The 19459-nt window shown below is 46.3% G+C and overlaps 1 protein-coding gene across 1 annotated transcript; it reads left to right on the forward strand.

Moving 5' to 3' along the window:
- Positions 1–1767: 1767 nt before the first annotated feature.
- On the forward strand, positions 1768–15792 carry cfap107 (cilia and flagella associated protein 107). Its single transcript, XM_073031631.1, has 4 exons — positions 1768–1908; positions 5120–5230; positions 8065–8239; positions 14985–15792. Exons 1-4 carry the CDS (start codon positions 1768–1770, stop codon positions 15119–15121), a joined length of 564 nt encoding a protein of 187 aa, XP_072887732.1. The 3' UTR covers positions 15122–15792.
- The last annotated feature ends 3667 nt before the right edge of the window (positions 15793–19459 follow it).

A 19459-nucleotide genomic window follows, 5' to 3' on the forward strand; every position in this document is an offset into this window, starting at 1 on the left:
CATGAATATCGATTTATTCTGTTAAAAAAAATCCCTCCTCCTCCCCTCTTCTTCTACTCCCCACTCTGGCCTCTTACCTACCCTGGTTCCCCTCCCCCTTTCCTTTCTCCTGTGGTCCACTCTCCGCTCCTATCAGATTCCTTCTTCTCTAGCCCTTGACCTTTCCCACCCACCCGACTGCACCTATCACCTTCGAGCTATTCTCCTTCCCTGTCCCGCCCACCATCTTTTCACATTGTCCTCTTCTCCCTTCCTTTTCAGTGCAGAAGAAGGGTTTCTGCGGGAAATGTCAACTGTCTATTCATTTCCTCAGATGCTGCCTGACCTGCTGAGTTCCTCCAGCTTTTTGTGTGTGTTGCTTTAGGTACTCAACTTGCCTTACACTCCACTGTTCCCATATCTGCTTCCTGGCAATTAACAACCCAAGGTGACCTACCGCTCTATCCACTGCTGGTTTCTTGGTTGGAACCTAATTAAGTATCTCTGTAAATATATTTATATAGAAACCAGCTGCAGACGCTACTTCTGCCCAATTGGTGACCAACTCAAAATTTCAACTGGTCATGTCAGACATGAGCCAGGTTTATCGACCTCATGTTGCTGGCTGATCAGACCACCTCTGTCTATCTCAGCCTTAGGGGCAACACAAGGAGGGCAATAAAGCTTGATTTTAGACGGGAAATTGAAGGATCCAGCAGATCTGGGACATTATCTAGTTGGTCAAAATACTTATTAAGATACAGAAAGAACCCCCGACTTCTGCTGGGTTGCTGAAAGCCTCCCTCAGGTAATGAAAGGACTCAAACCGGGTTTGTAAATTGGCCGTGACTGGGCTGGTAAGGGGCGGCACATTAGCGTAGCGGCTCCCGTAATGGAGGTGGGGTTCAGTTCCCGCCGCGGTCGTGTGGGTTTCGCCCGGGGGCTCCTGTTTGCTCCCACACTCCATTAGTGAAGGTCAGCATGGTAAACTGGCGCCGGAATCATGGCGACATCTCTTCCCCCAAACCCCGCCAGTTATTCGAATATCGGCTGTTGACACATCTCACGGCATGTTTTCATATACATGCAACAATTGCAGTTATCTTTCATCTTAGTGATTTAAATCGGAATGGTGGGAAAAGAGAGGCCACACTGCCTAGGAAGAGGGGATGAACTGCTTTATGTTGATACTCATGATCAAGGCTTCCAAACTGAGAATGGGTAGTCGGGGCAGAGGAGATGCTGTCTCCCAAGAGGCTCGATAAACATGGGATTCTCCGGCAGAGAAATCCGTTGAACGAGAAGCAGAGGCAAGGAATTGTCAGAGGGTTGTATTAATCTCAGCTCCCGAATAGAAAGGGGGCAGTCGTAATTTCTCCCCCTGGATAGGGAACAGAGGCGAGACCGGTGCAATCTTACCTCCAGAACGGGGACATTATTCCCACGCATCCTCGGTCACATCGGCTAAGAGGAAGAGAACCCCCCAACCCCAAGTCTGCGGTCACTTCCCGGCTGCTGGGCCTCGTCCTCTCGGGCTTTCCGGGTTTACAATTCCAGAGTGCTTAATGCGGTATCAGTGGGAAATCATTCTCAAACTAGATGGAGGACCAGAACGGCAGACCACCGAGATGGTGCTTGAGTTGGGCGGTCAGTACTTGCTGTTTGTGAAGTGTTACTCAAACCAGTCTCCATGGAAACAGTAAACAAGGTGGGTGAAAATGATACATTGTGTGTGATACTCTGCCAGTGAAACACGTGTGTGCGAGTTTTAAACACACAGCGCCGGACATGGCGGCCCCAGCGACCTACCCTCGGACGCTTGAAGACCGATTTGCCCCCGACCCTTTGCCATCAACACCCAGCTGGAGAATTCAACAGCACTACCAGAACAAGGTGCTGGTCGGCAACTGGGCGGAGGAAAGGTTAAAGGTAAGCGGGTGGGGTCACACATGGACTGGAATCAGTCTTTACCGTGAGACGCTGACAGTAGAGAATGGGACTTGTAACAACTAATGCAAGGGACAGGGAGCAAAAAATTACTTCCTCTTTAGTCCTGTTCTATTTAATTTACCCACTTATTCCGTTGCCCGTATTTGAAAGGTACATGGTTCAAAGTTCACAGTACATCTGTTATCAAAGTTATGTATGAATTAATAGAACCTTGGGATTCGTCTGCCTACCAGCCACAAAACAAGAAACCGGAAAGAACGCATTAAAAAAGACTAACGAGCACCGAATCTGCAGAGATAAAAACACACGCACATCGTGCAAACAATAAAGGCAAAAGCTACAGTATTTCGAACGAAAGTGAGTCTATAGACACAATGAGTGTTAGGACGACCGTGCCCCATCCTAACCAGGTCCTGATTATCTGTCCCGAGAGGCTGCCTGGCCTGCTGAGTTCCTGCAGCGGTTTTTTTTGTGTGTTGAATGAGAGACTATTCCTCCATGGACCACAGCTTCATCCTGAATGGGAGTGTGCCTTCTGCAAATACAGTTCACCTAGGTCTCTCCCCAAACTCCAAATACTTCACTGTCTAGAACAGGGGTTCCTAACCTGGGGTCCATGGCATAAAAAAAGTTGGGAATCCCTGGCTGGCCTAGATGGACAATGGTAGTAGATACATGGGGATGCCACCATCCCCTATCCCACCCCAAAGATATATTCCCAGTGCTTCATTGTTGCTGGGTTTATATCCTGGAACTGCCCACCCACAAGCTCCTCCACCAGGTTTGGGAAGAGAGCTGGTTCACCCTCCCCTTCCCAAAGGCAATTGACCTTGAGGAATGTTGGGGGTCACAGTGCATCAATAAAATACAATTTGGATTGGGCATCTTGTGGCCGCCACCTGCTGGGAGCCCAGTCAGGTATGTGGTGGGCAGCAGGGGTCCAGTGTGAGCAAGTTGACTCCCGTCAGGAAGAACCGAATTGTTATCACCTCTTCTCACAAGCTGGATGACTGGGAGCGGTAATTTTCCATTCTGTTTATCAATAAGTGGCGTAATTATGCATTTGGACATTACTGAAATACGAACAGCCCAGGCAGAAAGCAGCACTCATCAGGCTCGAGAGTGGGTGTGAAAAGGTCACTGGGAAGGCCATTACTTTCTACAATGCAAAACCTAACGTCGTGAATGGCTGTGATGCCTCACTCTCAGGTGAGCTCAACACCTTTCATGCACGCTTTGAAAGGGGGTATAAAACTACTGTATGCCTGTGTGAATTCCTGCAGCATCTGGTGACCCTGTGCTGACGCAGAGTATTGGGCCCTGATGGTGTACCCTGTGAGGTTTATAAACCTGTGCCAGCCAGCTGGCGGGAATGTTCCGGGACGCCTGCTTCAGATGGGTGACGATCATACCAGTGCCCAGGAGGAACAGGGTGAGCTGTCTCGATGACTATCACCCAGTGGCAGTCACATCTACTGCGATGAAATGCTTTGCTAGGTCGTAGTGGCCAGAATCGACTCCTGCCTTAGCAAGAACCTGGACCCACTGCAATTTGCCTTTCACCACAATCAGTCTACAGAAAATGCAATCTCACTGGCTCTCCACTCAGCCTTGGATCACCTGGACAAGAGCAATAACTATGTCAGGCTGCTGTTCATTGACTACAGCTCAGTGTTCAACACCATCATACCCTCAGTTCTAATCAACAAACTCCAAAACCTGCATCTCTGTACCTCCTTCTGCAACTGGATCGTTGACTAACACAAAATCCTGGAGGAACTCAGCAGGTCCTATCCTATCAGATTCCTTTCTCTCCTGCTTGCCTGGGTTCACTTAACACCTTCCAGCCATCCTCCCTCCCCTCTCCCCACCTTTTCATGCTGGCATCTTTGCCCTTCCTTTCCAGTCCTGAAGATGGGTCTCAGCCCGAAACATCGACTCTTTATTCATAGCATAGATGTTGCTTGACCTTCTGAGTTCCTCCGGTATTTTGTGTGTGTTTCCAGCACCTGCAGAATTTCCTAAGTTTATTCCTTGACTTCCTCACTGGGACACCACAGTCAGTGCAGATCGGAAATAACATCTCCTGCCTGCTGACGATCTAACTGGCACACCTCAAGGGTGCTTAGCCCAGTGCTTGACTCTCTCTGCACCCACGACTGTTGGGCACAAACGCCATCTATAAATTGGCTGAGGACATAGCTATTAGCAGATTTTCAGAGGGTGACAAAGAGGCATACAGGAGCGAGACAGATCAGCTGGTTGAGTGGTGTCACAATAATAACCTCGCACTCAATGTCAGTATGACCAAACAATCGATTATGGTCTTCAGGAAGGGGAAGTTCGAGGAACACACTCCGGTCATCATCGAGGGATCAGCAGTGGAAAGGGTGAAGAGTTTTAAGTTCAGGAGCCTGAAGGCACATGCTCAATGTTTCAGGAACAGCTTTTTCCCTTCCACCATCAGAATTCTGAATAGACAATGAACCCATGAACACTGCCTCATTATTTTATCCTCTCTCTTTGCACAACTTGTTTAATTTAATTTTTAAATATACTTAATGTAATTTATACTGTTCATTACATATTGCACTGCACAGCAAAGCAATAAATTTCGGGACATATGCCAGTGATAATAGATCTGATTTTGATTCTGAATATGTAGCAGCACCTTGGCTTGATTCTACTGCGCTCTCCCTGCAGATATGAACAGAGCCACTCTTGTTCAGTTGGACACTCTTAGAAATAATAATTGTTTTCTTCTCAGAAGGTGGGCATCACTGGCAACACTGATGTACATTGCCCACCCCGAGATGCCCTTGACAGGGTAGTGGTGAGCTGCTTTCCTGAGTCACTGCAGTCCTTGTGAATGTGCTCCCTCAGGATCAGGGTGGATTTCCACCCCGAGCAGCCAGGTGCTCAGGCCAGGTACCCTGAGGTATTAAAGGAAGTATTAAAAGCCCAGCTCAGGGTGGCACGTCACTCGGTGGCAGTTGGAGCTGATGGTGTATCCTGGGAGAAGTCAGGCGCACTGGAGATGACATCAGGGAAACTGCGGAAAATTGTGTGGTATATCCCGCGGAGGTGGGGAGGATGGATCTGTTTTGTGGCGGATGAGGTATGAGTTAAGTGGGCAGCATTTCCACATTGTGTCCTTCTACTGAAAATCCCAAGTGCATTTTCTTTGTAGTTTATCAAGGGGACGTGCCTTGGGATCACCACATACCAAGCCAACTACAAGCCGTACCCGTTTGTCTCACCGGACTTCAGAGAGAAGGTTTTGATAGAGCAAAAACACAAGGTAAGAAAGGCAGATCTGTTGGGAGGAATGGTGCTGCCTTTTCTGATCCCTGATAAATGTACACATCACAGAATGGTTTCTGGAGATGCGGGTCTTGTTGACTTTGAGAGCCTGTAGATAGGGAACCTGTTTTATCCTTGTTACGCCCGAGGAACCAAGCCTTCGCTTCCCCCTCATGCTAAAAGGTTGGCTTATGATACCATAAGACCATAAAACATCGGAGCAGAATTAGGCCCTTCAGCCCACTGAGTCTGCGTTGCCGTTTCATCATGGCTGATTTCAAAGCTCAGAGATCAAAGTAACTTTATTATCAAAGTACATATGTGTCACTCTATACAACCCTGAGATTCCTTTTCTTGTGGGAGTTCACAGTAAATACAAGAAAAGCAACCCCGCACCCCACTCAAGCCCATTCTCCTCCCTTCTCCCTGTGACCTTTGACATCCTATTAATCAACATCGGCTTTAAAAATGCCCAGTGACTTGGCCTTCACAGCCAGTTATAGCAATGACTGCACAGATTAACCACCCTCTGACTGAAGAGGTTTCCCTCATCTCTGTTCTAATGGATGATCTTCTGTTCTGAGGCTGTGACATTCCCACTATTGGAAACACCCTCCCCACGTTGACTCTTCAACATTGGGTTGGTTTCAATGAGATCCCTTCCTCATTCTTCTAAACTGCACTGAGTACAGGCCCAGAATCATCAAACGCTCTTCAGATGAAACCTTTCACCCCTGGGATAATTCTCATGAAACACCTCTGGAACCTCTCCAATACCAGCTCATCCTTTCTTAGATATGGGGCCCAGAACAGCTCACAATACCCCAAATGCAGTCTGACCAAAGCCTCAGCATTACATCCTTGCTTTTATATTCTAGTCCTCTTGAAATGAACGCTGCCGTTCCATTTGCCTGCCTTACTACTGTCTTAATCTGCAGGTTACCCTTTACCACTCTGCTTGATGACAATGGAATTAGAGGTGAGGTTATCTTGTACAGTAGATCCTCCCCTGCTTTTTTGAGGGCCAGAGTGTCTACTGCTGCTTTCCCTGGGCAAATCTCCACTGCCTCCTCTTAAACAGTGCAGTCCCACAGGGTGATTGGTTGAGGTTCCCGTAGTGTGGGGTTGGTATCCATTAAATAGGAGTACCCAACCTGAAGTCTACGGACCCTTTGCTTAAGGGTATTGGTCCACGGCATAAAAAAGGTTGGGAGCCCCTGCACTAGAAGCAGGAGCTCTGGACTTTGTTCTGGACCAGGACACTGAGGGCAATTGAAGTACCTGGGATCTCGCCAAAATTGGTTGGTGCAGCGTACACACAGGGAAAATAATAGAACATTTATTTACTTGGCCTTCAGGGGTACCTTTATCCATTTACATGTCGGCATTGCACAAAGCGATTACCAGCTGGTGATGTTAAGTGTAGAATGCCACTCTATTCCACTGCTGACACTGAGGTTCAGTGGCTTACACCCAGAACTCTACAGATCAGCAAAGCACTCTGCATCTGTGCTCACCGGTCCACTCACTGGTCCACTCACTGGTCCACTCATTGGTCCACTCACTGGTCCACTCACTGGTCCACTCACTGGTCCACTCATTGGTCCACTCACTGGTCCACTCATTGGTCCACTCACTGGTCCACTCACTGGTCCACTCATTGGTCCACTCACTGGCCAGAACTACTGGAGGAGAGGACCAGTGTCAGTCACTGTCATGATATGTCAGAAAGAGGAAAATCTGCCCTATTTATTCTGGCAGATTTGGTTGCTAGATGGGCCGGCAGTAAGGCTGGGTTCGGAATGCCAGCCTCCCCAGCCAAGTTTCATGGAGATGAAAGGCTGGCACCCACCGACCTCAAACATTACCCCCTGAGCTTGTGTGATTGTCCCCCCTGGCTGCCTCATGGGGTATTCCTCATCCCTGACCTGTTCAGATATCAGCAGCCAGTTTGCACATGCTCCAGGATTCTGCTGCCTGCAAGATCGGTCACCGGGACCACCCAAGCCTGGTTGCTCATTGCAACACACGCAAAGTGCTGGAGGAACTCCGCAGGCCAGGCAGCATCTGCGGAAAAGAGTACAGTCAACCCTTGCCAAGAGTCTCGGCCCGAAACGTCGACTGTACTCTTTTCCATAGATGCTGCCCGGCCTGCTGAGTTCCTCCAGCATTTTGTGTGTGTTGCTTGGATTTCCAGCATCTGCAGATTTTTTCTTGTTTCTGGCTGCTCATTGGTTGGACTTGGTGACCAAGATAAAGAGGGCCCAACTGTCAGGCTCTCTGATCCTCTCCATTGCCCATCAACCACTCACTCCTCCCACTAGCTCCCTTCCCCACCTCCCTCCCTTTATTTCCCACTGTCCTCTCTAACCAGTTTCCATCTTCACCCCTTTGTCACTTCCACCAATCAACTCCCATCTTCTGATATTCCCACTCTCCTCGTGCTCATTGGCCCATCACTCCCCTCGTTTAGATCCACCTATCACCTACCAGGTCCACCACTTCCCTCCACTTGTTATACTGGCTATTTCCCCAGAAGGTGGTCTCAACCCAAACATTCACTCCATAGATGCTGCCTGACCCATTGTGTTCCCTCAGTGATTTTGTGTCCTTAAATGGGGAACAAATTCAATAAACCAATGGAACTATTGATAAAAATTGATATAATTCTGGAATCATTAAAATATCAGTTAAAAACCCGGGAATCCCTAACCCAAGGACAGGATTTAAAGTACTCAGTTACTACGAAGCAAGTCCCCAAGTTTCTGATTAATATTTTCTTAAGCTGCCATTGAACGAAAAGAGAACCCTAATGATTTGTCTTTTTTGTAGGGTGTACCTTTTTCAGTATTATTTTCTCATCACGACATTCCACACTCTTGGTATCTTGTAAGTCATTACGATGAAGTTATCAATAAACGTCCAAACCCGTGTTTGCCTCCCCTTCGTAAATGGGACAGGAGAAAGCTGAGTTGGCTCCCAGAACCAACAGATTGCCCACTAATAGGTACGTATGTTAATACGTATATGTATAAATCAGGCCATAACTTTCCCAAGTTTCTCCCCCCCTCCCTCTCCTGTTGATAGTTGCCCAGCAGTTGTATTGCAATGATGTTATCTTTTTTAGCACTTTAGGAATGAAAATCAAGGTTTTCTTGAGCAAATCACACAAAAACAATCTGGTCTCCTAGGAATGGACAATTTGAGAAATTTATCGTGACAGTTTAGGTCAGGATGATTAGGACACACAGAGTGAAATTATTCCTTGAACAATCCTCGTTTTGAATCTTTAACCAGGACAGGTTATACCGTGTGGTTCCACTCAGCCTCTCATGGTAAATGCGATCTATCTGTGTCCCATTCACTCCTGCAGTCTGTCTTAAAGGGGTACTCGCACCATTGGCCATCAATTCAGAGCACTCCAGATCCGGGCTGACTGCTTATTTAGGAAGGTGCTGCTGTAAGTGGCACTTCGGATGAGGTGTGCCATTGAGGGGCTTTGACTTCCTTGCCATGGACGCTTTAGTGCTAGCGGGTGATGTGTGAGCTGGAGAATGGGTATTAGAGGTGGGGTTTATGCGTGGAATAGGCTCTTCAGACCCTTCGAGCTAGGCTGCCCAGCAATCCCCCGGATTTACAATAACCGATCAGCCTACCAGCCGGTACATTCTTTCAACCGTGGGAGAAAACCAGAGCGCCCAGAGGAAACCCAACAGTCACGGGGAGAATGTGTGAACTCCTTAAAGGCAACGTCGGGAATTGAACCCGGGTCGCGTTGTCCTACCACACACTGATCACATACTCAAAGCACGTCCAGAGAACTCACTTCCACCTCCAGTTCTCCGAAGAGCAATGGAATCCCATGTGCCATTCCCTCTCCTTATTCCTCTGCACCCCTGCAGTTCACTCCCTTTCTCACACCCGTCAATGTCCCTTTGATCATTTTACTGTTTGCTGATCGCCGATCAGAACATTAACCATATATCCCTTTTTCTCTTACTTTGCCAATTCCCCATCCATGCTGATATATTACCACCTTTCTACTTTGTCAATCTACTTATGTTTCAATCAGATCAGTTCACATTCCTCAAAATTCAGAACACGAGCTAGTGTAATGAATGCCTTGGGCCTGCGGGGGCGCCGGAGAGTGTTTGAGGTGTTTAAACAGAATCAGGTTTATTATCTCTAGTGTATGAGGTGATATTTCTTAATGTGGCAGCAATGCAATGCAATACACTGTAATACAGAAAAAACAGTGAATTACAGTAAGTGTGTGTATATATATATGTAAATAAGTAGTGCAAAAAAAAAGAAATATTGAATTGACTATTTCTTAGATGCTTCACATATATGATGAGTAAAAATCTTTATATTATGTCTCCATCTGAATGTGAAAATTATAGTAATTTGCAATCAATGGTATTGTACAGAAAGCTATACAACAGGACAGTCAATATGGCTTAGACCTACTAATGTGTCAGCGTGAATTAATCAGTCTGATGGCCTGGTGGAAGAAGCTGTCCCGGAGCCTGTTGGTCCTGGCTTTTATGCTGCGGTACCATTTCCCGGATGGTAGCAGCTGGAACAGTTTGTGGTTGGGGTGACTCGGGTCCCCAATGATCCCTCGGGCCCTTTTTACGCATCTGTCATTGTAAAAGTCCTGAATAGTGGGAAGTTCACATCTACAGATGCGCTGGGCTGTCCGCACCACTCTCTGCAGAGCCCTGCGATTAAGGAACGTACAGTTCCCATACCAAGCAGTCAGGATGCTCTCAATTGTGCCCCTGTAGAAAGTCCCTTGGATTTGAGAATTAGTAGTGAGGTAGTGTTTATGGGTTCAATGTCCGTTCAGAAATCGGATGACAGAGGGGTAGAAGCTGTTCCTGAATGGTCGAGTGTGTGCCTTCAGGTTTCTGTACCTCCTTCCTGATGGTAGCAATGAGAACAAGGCATGACCTGGGTGATGGGGGTCCTTAATGATGGATGCTGCTTTTTTGATGCACAACTCCTTGAAGATGTCTTGGATACTATGGAGGTTATGATGGAACTAAGTTTACAAGTCTCTGCACCTTACTTCAATCCTGTGTATTAACACCCCCTCACCCCCGTACCAGAAGGTGATGCAGCTAGTCACAATGCTCTCCATGGTGCATCTGTATAAATTTGCGAGTGTTTTTGGTGACATACCAAACTCAAACTTTTAACAAACTGGTTGATTGAGAGTTGTTAATTGTTTGGAGTTCCTTGTGTTCATCTCGAGTGCCTTGCTCTTTGTAATGCGGTCTCCTGGTGCTTTCTGCTTAAGCTTAGTATATTTAGTTGGCCTCGGGGGATTCTGTGTTATTGTATTATTTTAGCAGATGCCCGATTAGCGCAAGCCGCGACGTGCTAGTCTTGAGAACGTTTCATCTCGAGGTGTCGCTCGGCCGAGCTACCGACTTGGGTGCCAATATTGCTACCACTGTCTGTAAGGAGTTTGTACGTTCTGCTTGTGACCGTGTGGGTTTCCTCCCACAGTCCAGTTGGTAGTCATTGTAAATTGTCCTGTGGTTATGCTCAGGTTAAATCGGGGGATTGCTGGACAGTGTGGCTCGAAGGGCCGGAAGGGCCTATTCTGTGCTCTATCTCAATAATAAACAGCTTGTCTGCTTAACCTTCATTTTAGGGTTATTCTGCTATCACAGGCATCAAATCTAGTGAGGCTTTACTGCACTCCCTCTGTCACAAATTTATCTTTCCTTACACAATCGTCCAGTTGTGGTCTGACCAGTACCGCATATAATTGGAGTAAGACAACTCCATTCTTCTACGTACAATTTCTTGCAACAGAGGTCAAACTCCCGTTTGCCTTCCTAATTGCATCTAAACTTTCAGAAATTCATACCCAGTTTGCTATGAACACCAGCACCTTTAATCTCACCATTTACAAACATATCTGCCTTTCCGTTTTTTTACCTCACGTGTTTCCCCGAAATCACTGCATTTTCACTCCCATACTGCCACCTGGTGTTGAGTTTTATACGGAGAGTGTCATTCATTGACTCTCAACTACACACAGTCTACTTGTAACTGGAGTTTTTCTTCCCAACTTGTTTCTCTCTTTGCCAGATCTGATGAAGGGCCTTCGACCTAAAATATTAACTTTGTTTCTCTGTCCACAGATGCTGCCTGACTGCTGAATGTCTCCGGCATTTTCTGTTTGTATTTCAGATTTCTAGTATCTGCAGTTTTTTATTTTGATTTTCATTTAGTCCGTAAGATAACAAGGTGAATGAAATGCGCCCGCTGCCATTGGCCAGCATGAACTGACGAGAGCACTTCACGCTGCTCGACATGCCGTTTACTTCTCAGCAGAATTCGACGCCAACCCTCACCGGTAATACCCTGTCTCTGCTCGCAAATGCCACACGGGTGGAGAGGAAGAGGGAGGCAGCACGTCCTTACACTTAGATATGTTCTAAACACAATAAATTCTGCAGGTGCTGGAAATCCAAAGCAACCCCCCGCAAAATGCTGGAGGAACTCGGCAAGTCAGGCTGCGTCTATGGAAATGAATAAACAGTCAACGTTTCGGGCCGAGACCCTTCTTCAGGACTGGAAAGGACGGGGGAAGATGGCAGAGGAAAGGGGGGGGGGGAAGGGGAAGGACGATAGTTAGAAGGTGTTCAGTGAAGCATGTTGGGTGAGACAGATAAAAAGCTTGAGAGAAAGGAACCTGATAGGAGAGGCCATACACAACAAGTGTATGGGACATTGGAAAAAAGTTGAATTTCCCCATGGGGATGAATAAAGTATCTATCTATCTATCTATCAATTGATCTGATGGACCGTAGGAGAAAGGGAAGGAAGATATTGTTCTAAAGCATCCATTCTGGTATTAATATCACAGAGGCTAATGAGATTAGGTTCTGTGGAAACCGAGTAGAGGGAATGCAGTCAACATTAAGATAAAGGAAAACTCGTGTGCCAGCCACACAGTTTGTAGCTGGGAGTCATAGAATGGTAGCCTCCGTATAAGATTCAAAGCCAGGTGGCAGTATGGGAGCAGGAATGCAGCGAGTTCAGGGGATCGGCGCAACCTCAGGAAGCGGGCGAAGAGAAGCCACATGGGAATACCGTGTGGAAAAATGTGAGCTCCTCCGCTTTGGTCGAAGGCCTGGGAAGTAGATTATGTTTGCAAAGGGGGAGGCGTCAAATGTGCTGGCGTTCAGAGGGAGCTGGGTGATCACTGAATCTTAACATGCAGGTTCAACAAGCGGTTAGGAAGGATAATTGTAAGATAACCTCTGTTGCCAAAGGATTTGAGTACACGAGTGGAGATACATGAAATATTATATACAGATGTGGTCCCTTTAATGAAGGAATGATATATTGAAGTCAGGGGAATTGCAGTGAAGGTTAACGAGATTGATACCTAGGTTAGCTGGTTAACACAACATTAAAGGTTAATCAGAGAGAGTCCTGCATTCCCTTGAGTTAGAGGAATATGACGTGATATGCAGAATTCTTAAAGGATTGGCAGGGCAAGGGAAGGGGTACTATACATACGTATGTAACACTTACCCATCAGGCTGGTATATGTCTAGGGGAAAAGGAGATCCAGCCACTCACCAACCCCACCTCCCGTACATGCAGGTGCTGTGAGAATCAAGTTTATGCCACGAGTACACACACCGTATCAAACTCACACCAGATACCATTACAGAATACACTTTAAAGATTTTACTAAAACTAAAAGAGTACTATGCAATACAATATATATGAAGGAAAAGAAAATAAAGTAAAAGGTGCCAACTTATCAAAGTTCGGTCAGTTTAGTGCACATCGTTGGAGCTCAACCATCGAACCATTCGACCCCTCGTCACTTTCCTCCGACCTCCACGTCCTTCCACCTGGGACCACCTGGGTGGTCGACCGAGCAGTGCGGCGCACGTCCACCTTCCTCGGCGTCTTCTTCCCGACTCCCTGAAAAGACTGCGAAAACCCAGCTCCACCCAGCTCCCAGACCCACAAGACAAAATAACATTCCCCATTGGTCAACAAATGAATACAATCCCGATATCAGCAAGTCTAAAGCTAAACAACTGTGAGAGAAAGCACTTATCATACAAAGAAGCACTCCTACTCTTAACAAAACAAAGAAGCCATTTTGATTAACATACACAGTACATTGTACACATATTTGTGTGTGCGTGCGCGCATGCTAAGCAAATGTCAGTATAAATGTACCATTTTCAGATTATCAGTCAGTAAATGCAAAAAGGATGAAACAACGTGTGGGGTACGAGAAAGTAAGGGGAATTTTTCTACACAGGGCTGGAGAGGGGAGCAAGATCCCTCAACTTCCTAGGAGTAAATGATCTGTGCGTATCTACTGCACCTCTAATACCTGTTCTCCAGCTCGGACTATTACATCGCTGACACACACTGGGACACCTTACCAACTTTAAATAGGCAGGTCGCCGATATGATAGTCACTGGTGTGGGCAGATCTTTTAGTGAATAATTGGAGAGAATGGGGTACAAGGGGAATATGCTTCCTAATGAGTGGTTCAAACAACAGTAGATTGGAACAGCTGACCCAATTGATCTAAAACCTATAATCTCCTTACTACACATGATACATTGGGATGTGCAAATGGCAGAATATCAGAACCTCAAGGTACAAATCACTGGGGATAATCAACTGCCTGGGACCCTGCCCAATTGCTTACTCAGCTATCAGCCATAACAGAGGGGAAGAAGCAGTTCCTAAAATATTGAGTGAGACGCCTGCACGACATTTCTGGAACAGCTTCATCCCTCTCCACCATCAGACATTTGAACAGTCCATGATCCCAGGAACTCTACCTCACTATTTTGCTCACTTTTTGCTCTTTTTTATTATTTTATATATTTCTTATTGTAACCTACACAGATTTTGCGTGAACTGCTCTGTACTCTCCTGCACAACAGTGACTCCCACAGCATCTGTCAGTGATAATAAGCCTGATTCTGATTCAGATTTAATAGCCTCCACCATGGGGGTAGTGTGCTGTACCAGAGCATAATTTGCTTCTTGCAACAGAGCTCACTGCATGGCTCCCTGGGTCCATCAGGCATAACCTTTGGTGAAGCTGTTAGCCCGGAGCCGAGGTCAAACGTGGGACTGGCCTGATGGCATCGTTTCCAGTTTTCTCCACTGCTCTGCTGGCAGCCGTGCCTTCAGCTGCCTGGACGCTAAGTTCTGAAGTTCCCTCCATGAACTTCTCCACCCTCTGCCCTTTCACACAGGGCAGTGTGGTAGTGTGGTGGTTAGCACGATCACCTTACAGCGCCAGTGGCGGCTGCCTGCTGTTTGATTTCACACTCTCTCCACGACCGTCTGGGTGCCTCATTTTCCTCCCACGTTACAAAGTTGTATAGTCAATGCTGGTTAGGATTAGTAAATTGTGGGAATGCTATGTTGGCGTTGGAAGTGTGGCGATACTTGGGGGCTGCCCCCGCGCGATCTTCGGACTGCGTCAGCCGTTGATGCAAAATGATGCATTTTACTGTACGTTTGGGCGTTTCTATGTAACGTGTGACATAAAACTAATCTTTATGAGGCCTTGCAAGCCACTACTTTCTTTCTGCTTTTGCTTGCTTGGCTGAATGTTTTAACCAGCTCAGTATCAGTTTTTGTTTTGTAATCGCTCATGGGACCTAACAATGCTATGTAAATGTAAACTATAATTGCAGCAGAGGTTGATTTTGTGGTTGCTTTTTTTCAGCTCCACCCACTAACTTCGGCCTGTTGGAAGAGAAGATAGCAAAACTGAATAAACGGAGGCAGCACCATCCCTCCATGTACCAGAGTGTCTACAGCCTCTCCTACGGACCTCATTCTATCACTCCACAGAATAAATAATCGATCATGATGCTCATTGCAAAGACTTGCTCCAATTAAGCAGCTTGGAACCATGACTGAATTCAGCCATTACACAACCACACCTAAAAACATGGAGACGTTGTATTAGATGGTCCTTGGCCATAACAGCACCCATACCATAGAACCATAGAACATTACAGCACAGAAACAGGCCTTTTGGCCCTTCTTGGCTGTGCCGAACCATTTTTCTGTCTAGCCCCACTGACCCCTGTACCTGGGCCATATCCCTCCACCTGCGACACTAACAGTATCATGAAGGACCCCACACACCCCTCAGACAAACTCTTCTCCCTCCTGCCATCTGGCAAAAGGTACCGAAGCATTCGGGCTCTCACGACCAGACTGTGCAACAGTTTCTTCCCCCAAGCCATCAGACTCCTCAATACTCAGAGTCTAGACTGACGTATACATAATTTATTATTATACAGGTAGTCCCCGAGTTACAAACGTCCGACTTATGGACAACTCGTACTTACGAACCGAGGAAGATCTGCCATTTTAAGTCAGATCGCAACGTTGTCCGCCATTTTAAGTTGGATCGTGACGCTGTCCGCCATTTTAAGTTGCTGCCGTTGACGCTGTGTTGAGTGTGTAACTTTGTATTTGGCTTAAATTTTTCTTAGCAAGATTCACCCTGACCCCATCCACACCCCCCCCCCCCCACCCCATTCTGGTCGGCTGGTGGCGCAGTGAGATCAGCGCCGGGCTTGAGAACGGAGGTTCCCGAGTTCGATCCAGTGACAGACCGCTCCCATGCCAGGTTGATGTCGAGGTCGAGTTACGAGCTCGACATCAACCCGGCACGGATGGTACGGGAGTCACTGGAAAAAAAAACACTGCCACTTCCAGTTTAAATTCCCACTCGGAATATTGTGGAGGATCAAATACCCAAACCCAGCACAGCCCCCACTTGTTCCATTTAACCTGGCTCAGTGCGGTGGACTTTAGGACCTGGGGAATTCAGTGCTGTGGTCCTTAGGATCCAATGGACCTCGGGAGCTGGCGGAGGTCGGGACCCGCCGTCTGTAGTGTTTCTGTTCCATTGACGGGGAGCGATCACGATTGAAAATAAAGTGGAAATAATAAAGCATTTGGAAAGAGGTGAAACGCCATTGGTCATAGGAAAAGCATTAGGCTACAGTCGGTTAATGATCGGAACAATTTTAAAGGATAACGGATTGATAAAGTGAGAATAATGGAGCATGTGAAAGGCCCTGCCCCGATGAAAGCTACAACTATTACTAAGCAATGCAGTGGTTTAATTATTGGAATACATACATTTCTTAAATGTTTTATATGCATAGAAAGGTCAAATATGTACTATATTCTAAGACAAACGTTTGACTAACTGACGCTCAATAATACCGGATGTACTTGTTCTGACTTATGTACAAATCTGACTCAAAGACGGGCTCAGGAACGGAACTCGTACGTAACCGGGGGACTGCCTGTATTGTAGTTTGTCCTCTACTGTGCCTATTGCCTTGTTTATTAATTATTGTACTGCCCTGCACTGTTTTATGCACTTTATGCAGTCCTGTGCAAGTCTAGTGCAGTTTTCATGTTGTTTTACGCAGTCTAGTGTAGCCTTGTGCTGTCTCACATAGTCTAGTGTAGTTTTGTGTTGCTTCATGTAGCACCATGGTCCTGGAGGAACGTTGTTTCATTTTTACTGTGTACTGTACCAGCAGTTTATGGTCGAAATGACAATAAACTTGACTTGACTTGACTTGAATGACCTTGTGAAAAAAATTCATGAACACCTATCAACAAGATATATCTTGGAGAAAAAATGCTGACTAAACTGTTGCCTTTTAAGGCATGTGCCGTGTGTGTTCATATTTCTGTCCCTGAATTTGGAAGGGGATGTGACAGAAATCATTTTCACCTCTCCCCCGCCATTTCCCTCCAGCTGCTCACAAACACGCCTACTCCTGAGGGATTGTGAGAGGGTGGATGTGAGATATTTCCTCCCATAGGAAAATTTATATTTCGGTGGTGTTGAAAAAAGAGGGTCACCAATCTTAAGACAGAGCTGGGACAAAGTACTTTCTCTCAGAGGACTGTGGAGTGGTGGCAGAGTTATCATGTGTTTTTAAGACATGATGAGATGAGCAAGAGGGTGAAAGGTTACTGGAGGCAACTAGGATGTGTAGCAGAGGTCACAGTTATATCGGCCATAACCGTATTAAATGGTGGAGGAGACTCAGTGGGTTATGCCTTCTAGATTTATATGTTTGTGTGGAGACACAAGAGACCGTGGATGCTCGAATATGGACAATAGACAAATTGCTGGAGGAAATGAGGGGCTGTCAGACAGGGCACATGAAAATGCAGAAAGTGGAGGGATATGGACCCTGTGCAGGCAGAAAGGTTTAGTTTAACTGGGTGTTATTGATTATTTTTACACATCATGGGCCAGAGGGCCTGTTCTTGTATCGTACTGTTCTAAGTTCTATGTTAACTCAGTACGTGAGGCAGCATCTGTGGAGGTGGAGGGTGAGTCAGCATCAGGACGAGGGGAGAAGGCAAGAGAGAGGGGTGAGCAGGTGACAGGTGGAACCTGGTGGAGGGGGTGAGGGGCGGTAGAGCTGGGAGACAGTGTTAGGTGGATGAGAGACAAAAGGTGGCAGATGGAGCCAGATAGTTTTTGTACAGAGTGGTGAGTGGCCGTAGAGGCAGGTACATTAGGGACATTTAAGAGACTCCTAAGTAAGCACATGGATGAATAAGAAATTGAAGGCTGAGTGTGAGGGAAGGGTTAAGTTGATCTTGGAGTAGGCTGGAAAGTCAGGACAAAGGGTTTGTACGATGCTGTACTGTTCTGTGTTCTAGTTGGAGGGACGGGGGAGTGGAGGTCAAGACGGAGGTTGGATGATGATAAGTGAAACTGGCGCAGTGGAGGAATGATGGGCGGATGGAGCTAGTTTAGGTGGGAGGGGGGATCACTTCGGGTGTGAGTGGTTGGAAAAAGTGAGGTGTACAAACCCGGATGAATCAGAGGAGAGAAAGGAACACTGGGGTGCAGAGTGCCTGATGTTTGATAGCCCGTTCAGTGACCACTCCTCATGGGAAACCTACCACGTGGGTTTTCAGGGAGTGTCGGAGGACAGAGCCAATGAATGGAAAATTTACCATCTGCTGCAGTTCACTCGTCTGATTACTTTTGTGACTGTAAACACGGTCACCAGAGAGACACTGACGCTGGTGGATATAGACATCTTTATTCAGCAAAACAAGCAGGCGTCATACTGGAGATACTCTTGGAAGAAGAAACCTCTCTGACCCAATAGTACATGACATTTCTATATGCTAAAGATCAAACTTAACAGCAGGACCATTCTATAGTTGCAATGCATCTACAATGCTTCCTTTGAATTACATATAGTTTTCAAACACCTCCATCTTTGTACCAACACCCCAGACACCCAAAATGAATGTTAATCACCATTGTCTCCGGGCTGCATTCATGCACATTCAGACATCTCAGGTCAGTGGGGAGTTTCTTGGTTTGTAACCGACCCCAGTCTGCAGCTCCAAGAACACCGTGGTTCTGGGTGCATCTTAACTTCAACCTACAATCAGGTCTGAAGAATGGTTGCTGTTGAAATTAATATTTGCCATAGACCATATCTCCAGAATATGCCCTAACAATTACCATCCAGTGCTGGGCCTGTTTTGGTTGTTTAAAACCAGGAGTGTCTTCATTGTTCGATAACAAGCCATTATTTTCAGCCACCATAAATGGGAAGCCCCTCAGCCATCTTTACCCTGCCCTTTGGAAGTTAGCTAAAACCCAGCCTCAGCATTATTTTTTACAATTTACCTTCAGTCATTTCCAAGAAAACAATCTGAATGATTATTGTGTGCCGAATATTTTGCTGTAGTGAAGACGTGTGCGTGTTGTCGGCTGTTAATGCGTGAGGAAGATCCAAACCAGGCTCGCCTGTGAGTAAAGGTGATGTGCAAATGACATACTGGAAGGGTCAAAGATCTTCCTTCACATTGACACGTAGCAGGAACTTGCTGCGGTGTATTGGAGTGATGCACAACAAAGATCAACATTTGATAAATTATAAAGAATGAACTATATAAAACAAACTTCGAGGTTAAAGTATAGATATGGAATAAAATGTTCATTAATACATAAATACCATCATGTATTTAGTATATAAAAAGTGTTTTAACATCTTTACAGGACGGTGTTCAGTGACGGGTGATAGGTTGAGAGGGGGTGGCTAACTTGAATGGTTGATCTGATTAATTGCCTGGGGGAAAGAAACTTTTAAGATGGTGCGGTGTTTTTGTTTAATAAGC

Source organism: Hemitrygon akajei, chromosome 29 (genome assembly GCF_048418815.1).
Source record: "Hemitrygon akajei chromosome 29, sHemAka1.3, whole genome shotgun sequence".
NCBI lineage: Eukaryota > Metazoa > Chordata > Chondrichthyes > Myliobatiformes > Dasyatidae > Hemitrygon > Hemitrygon akajei.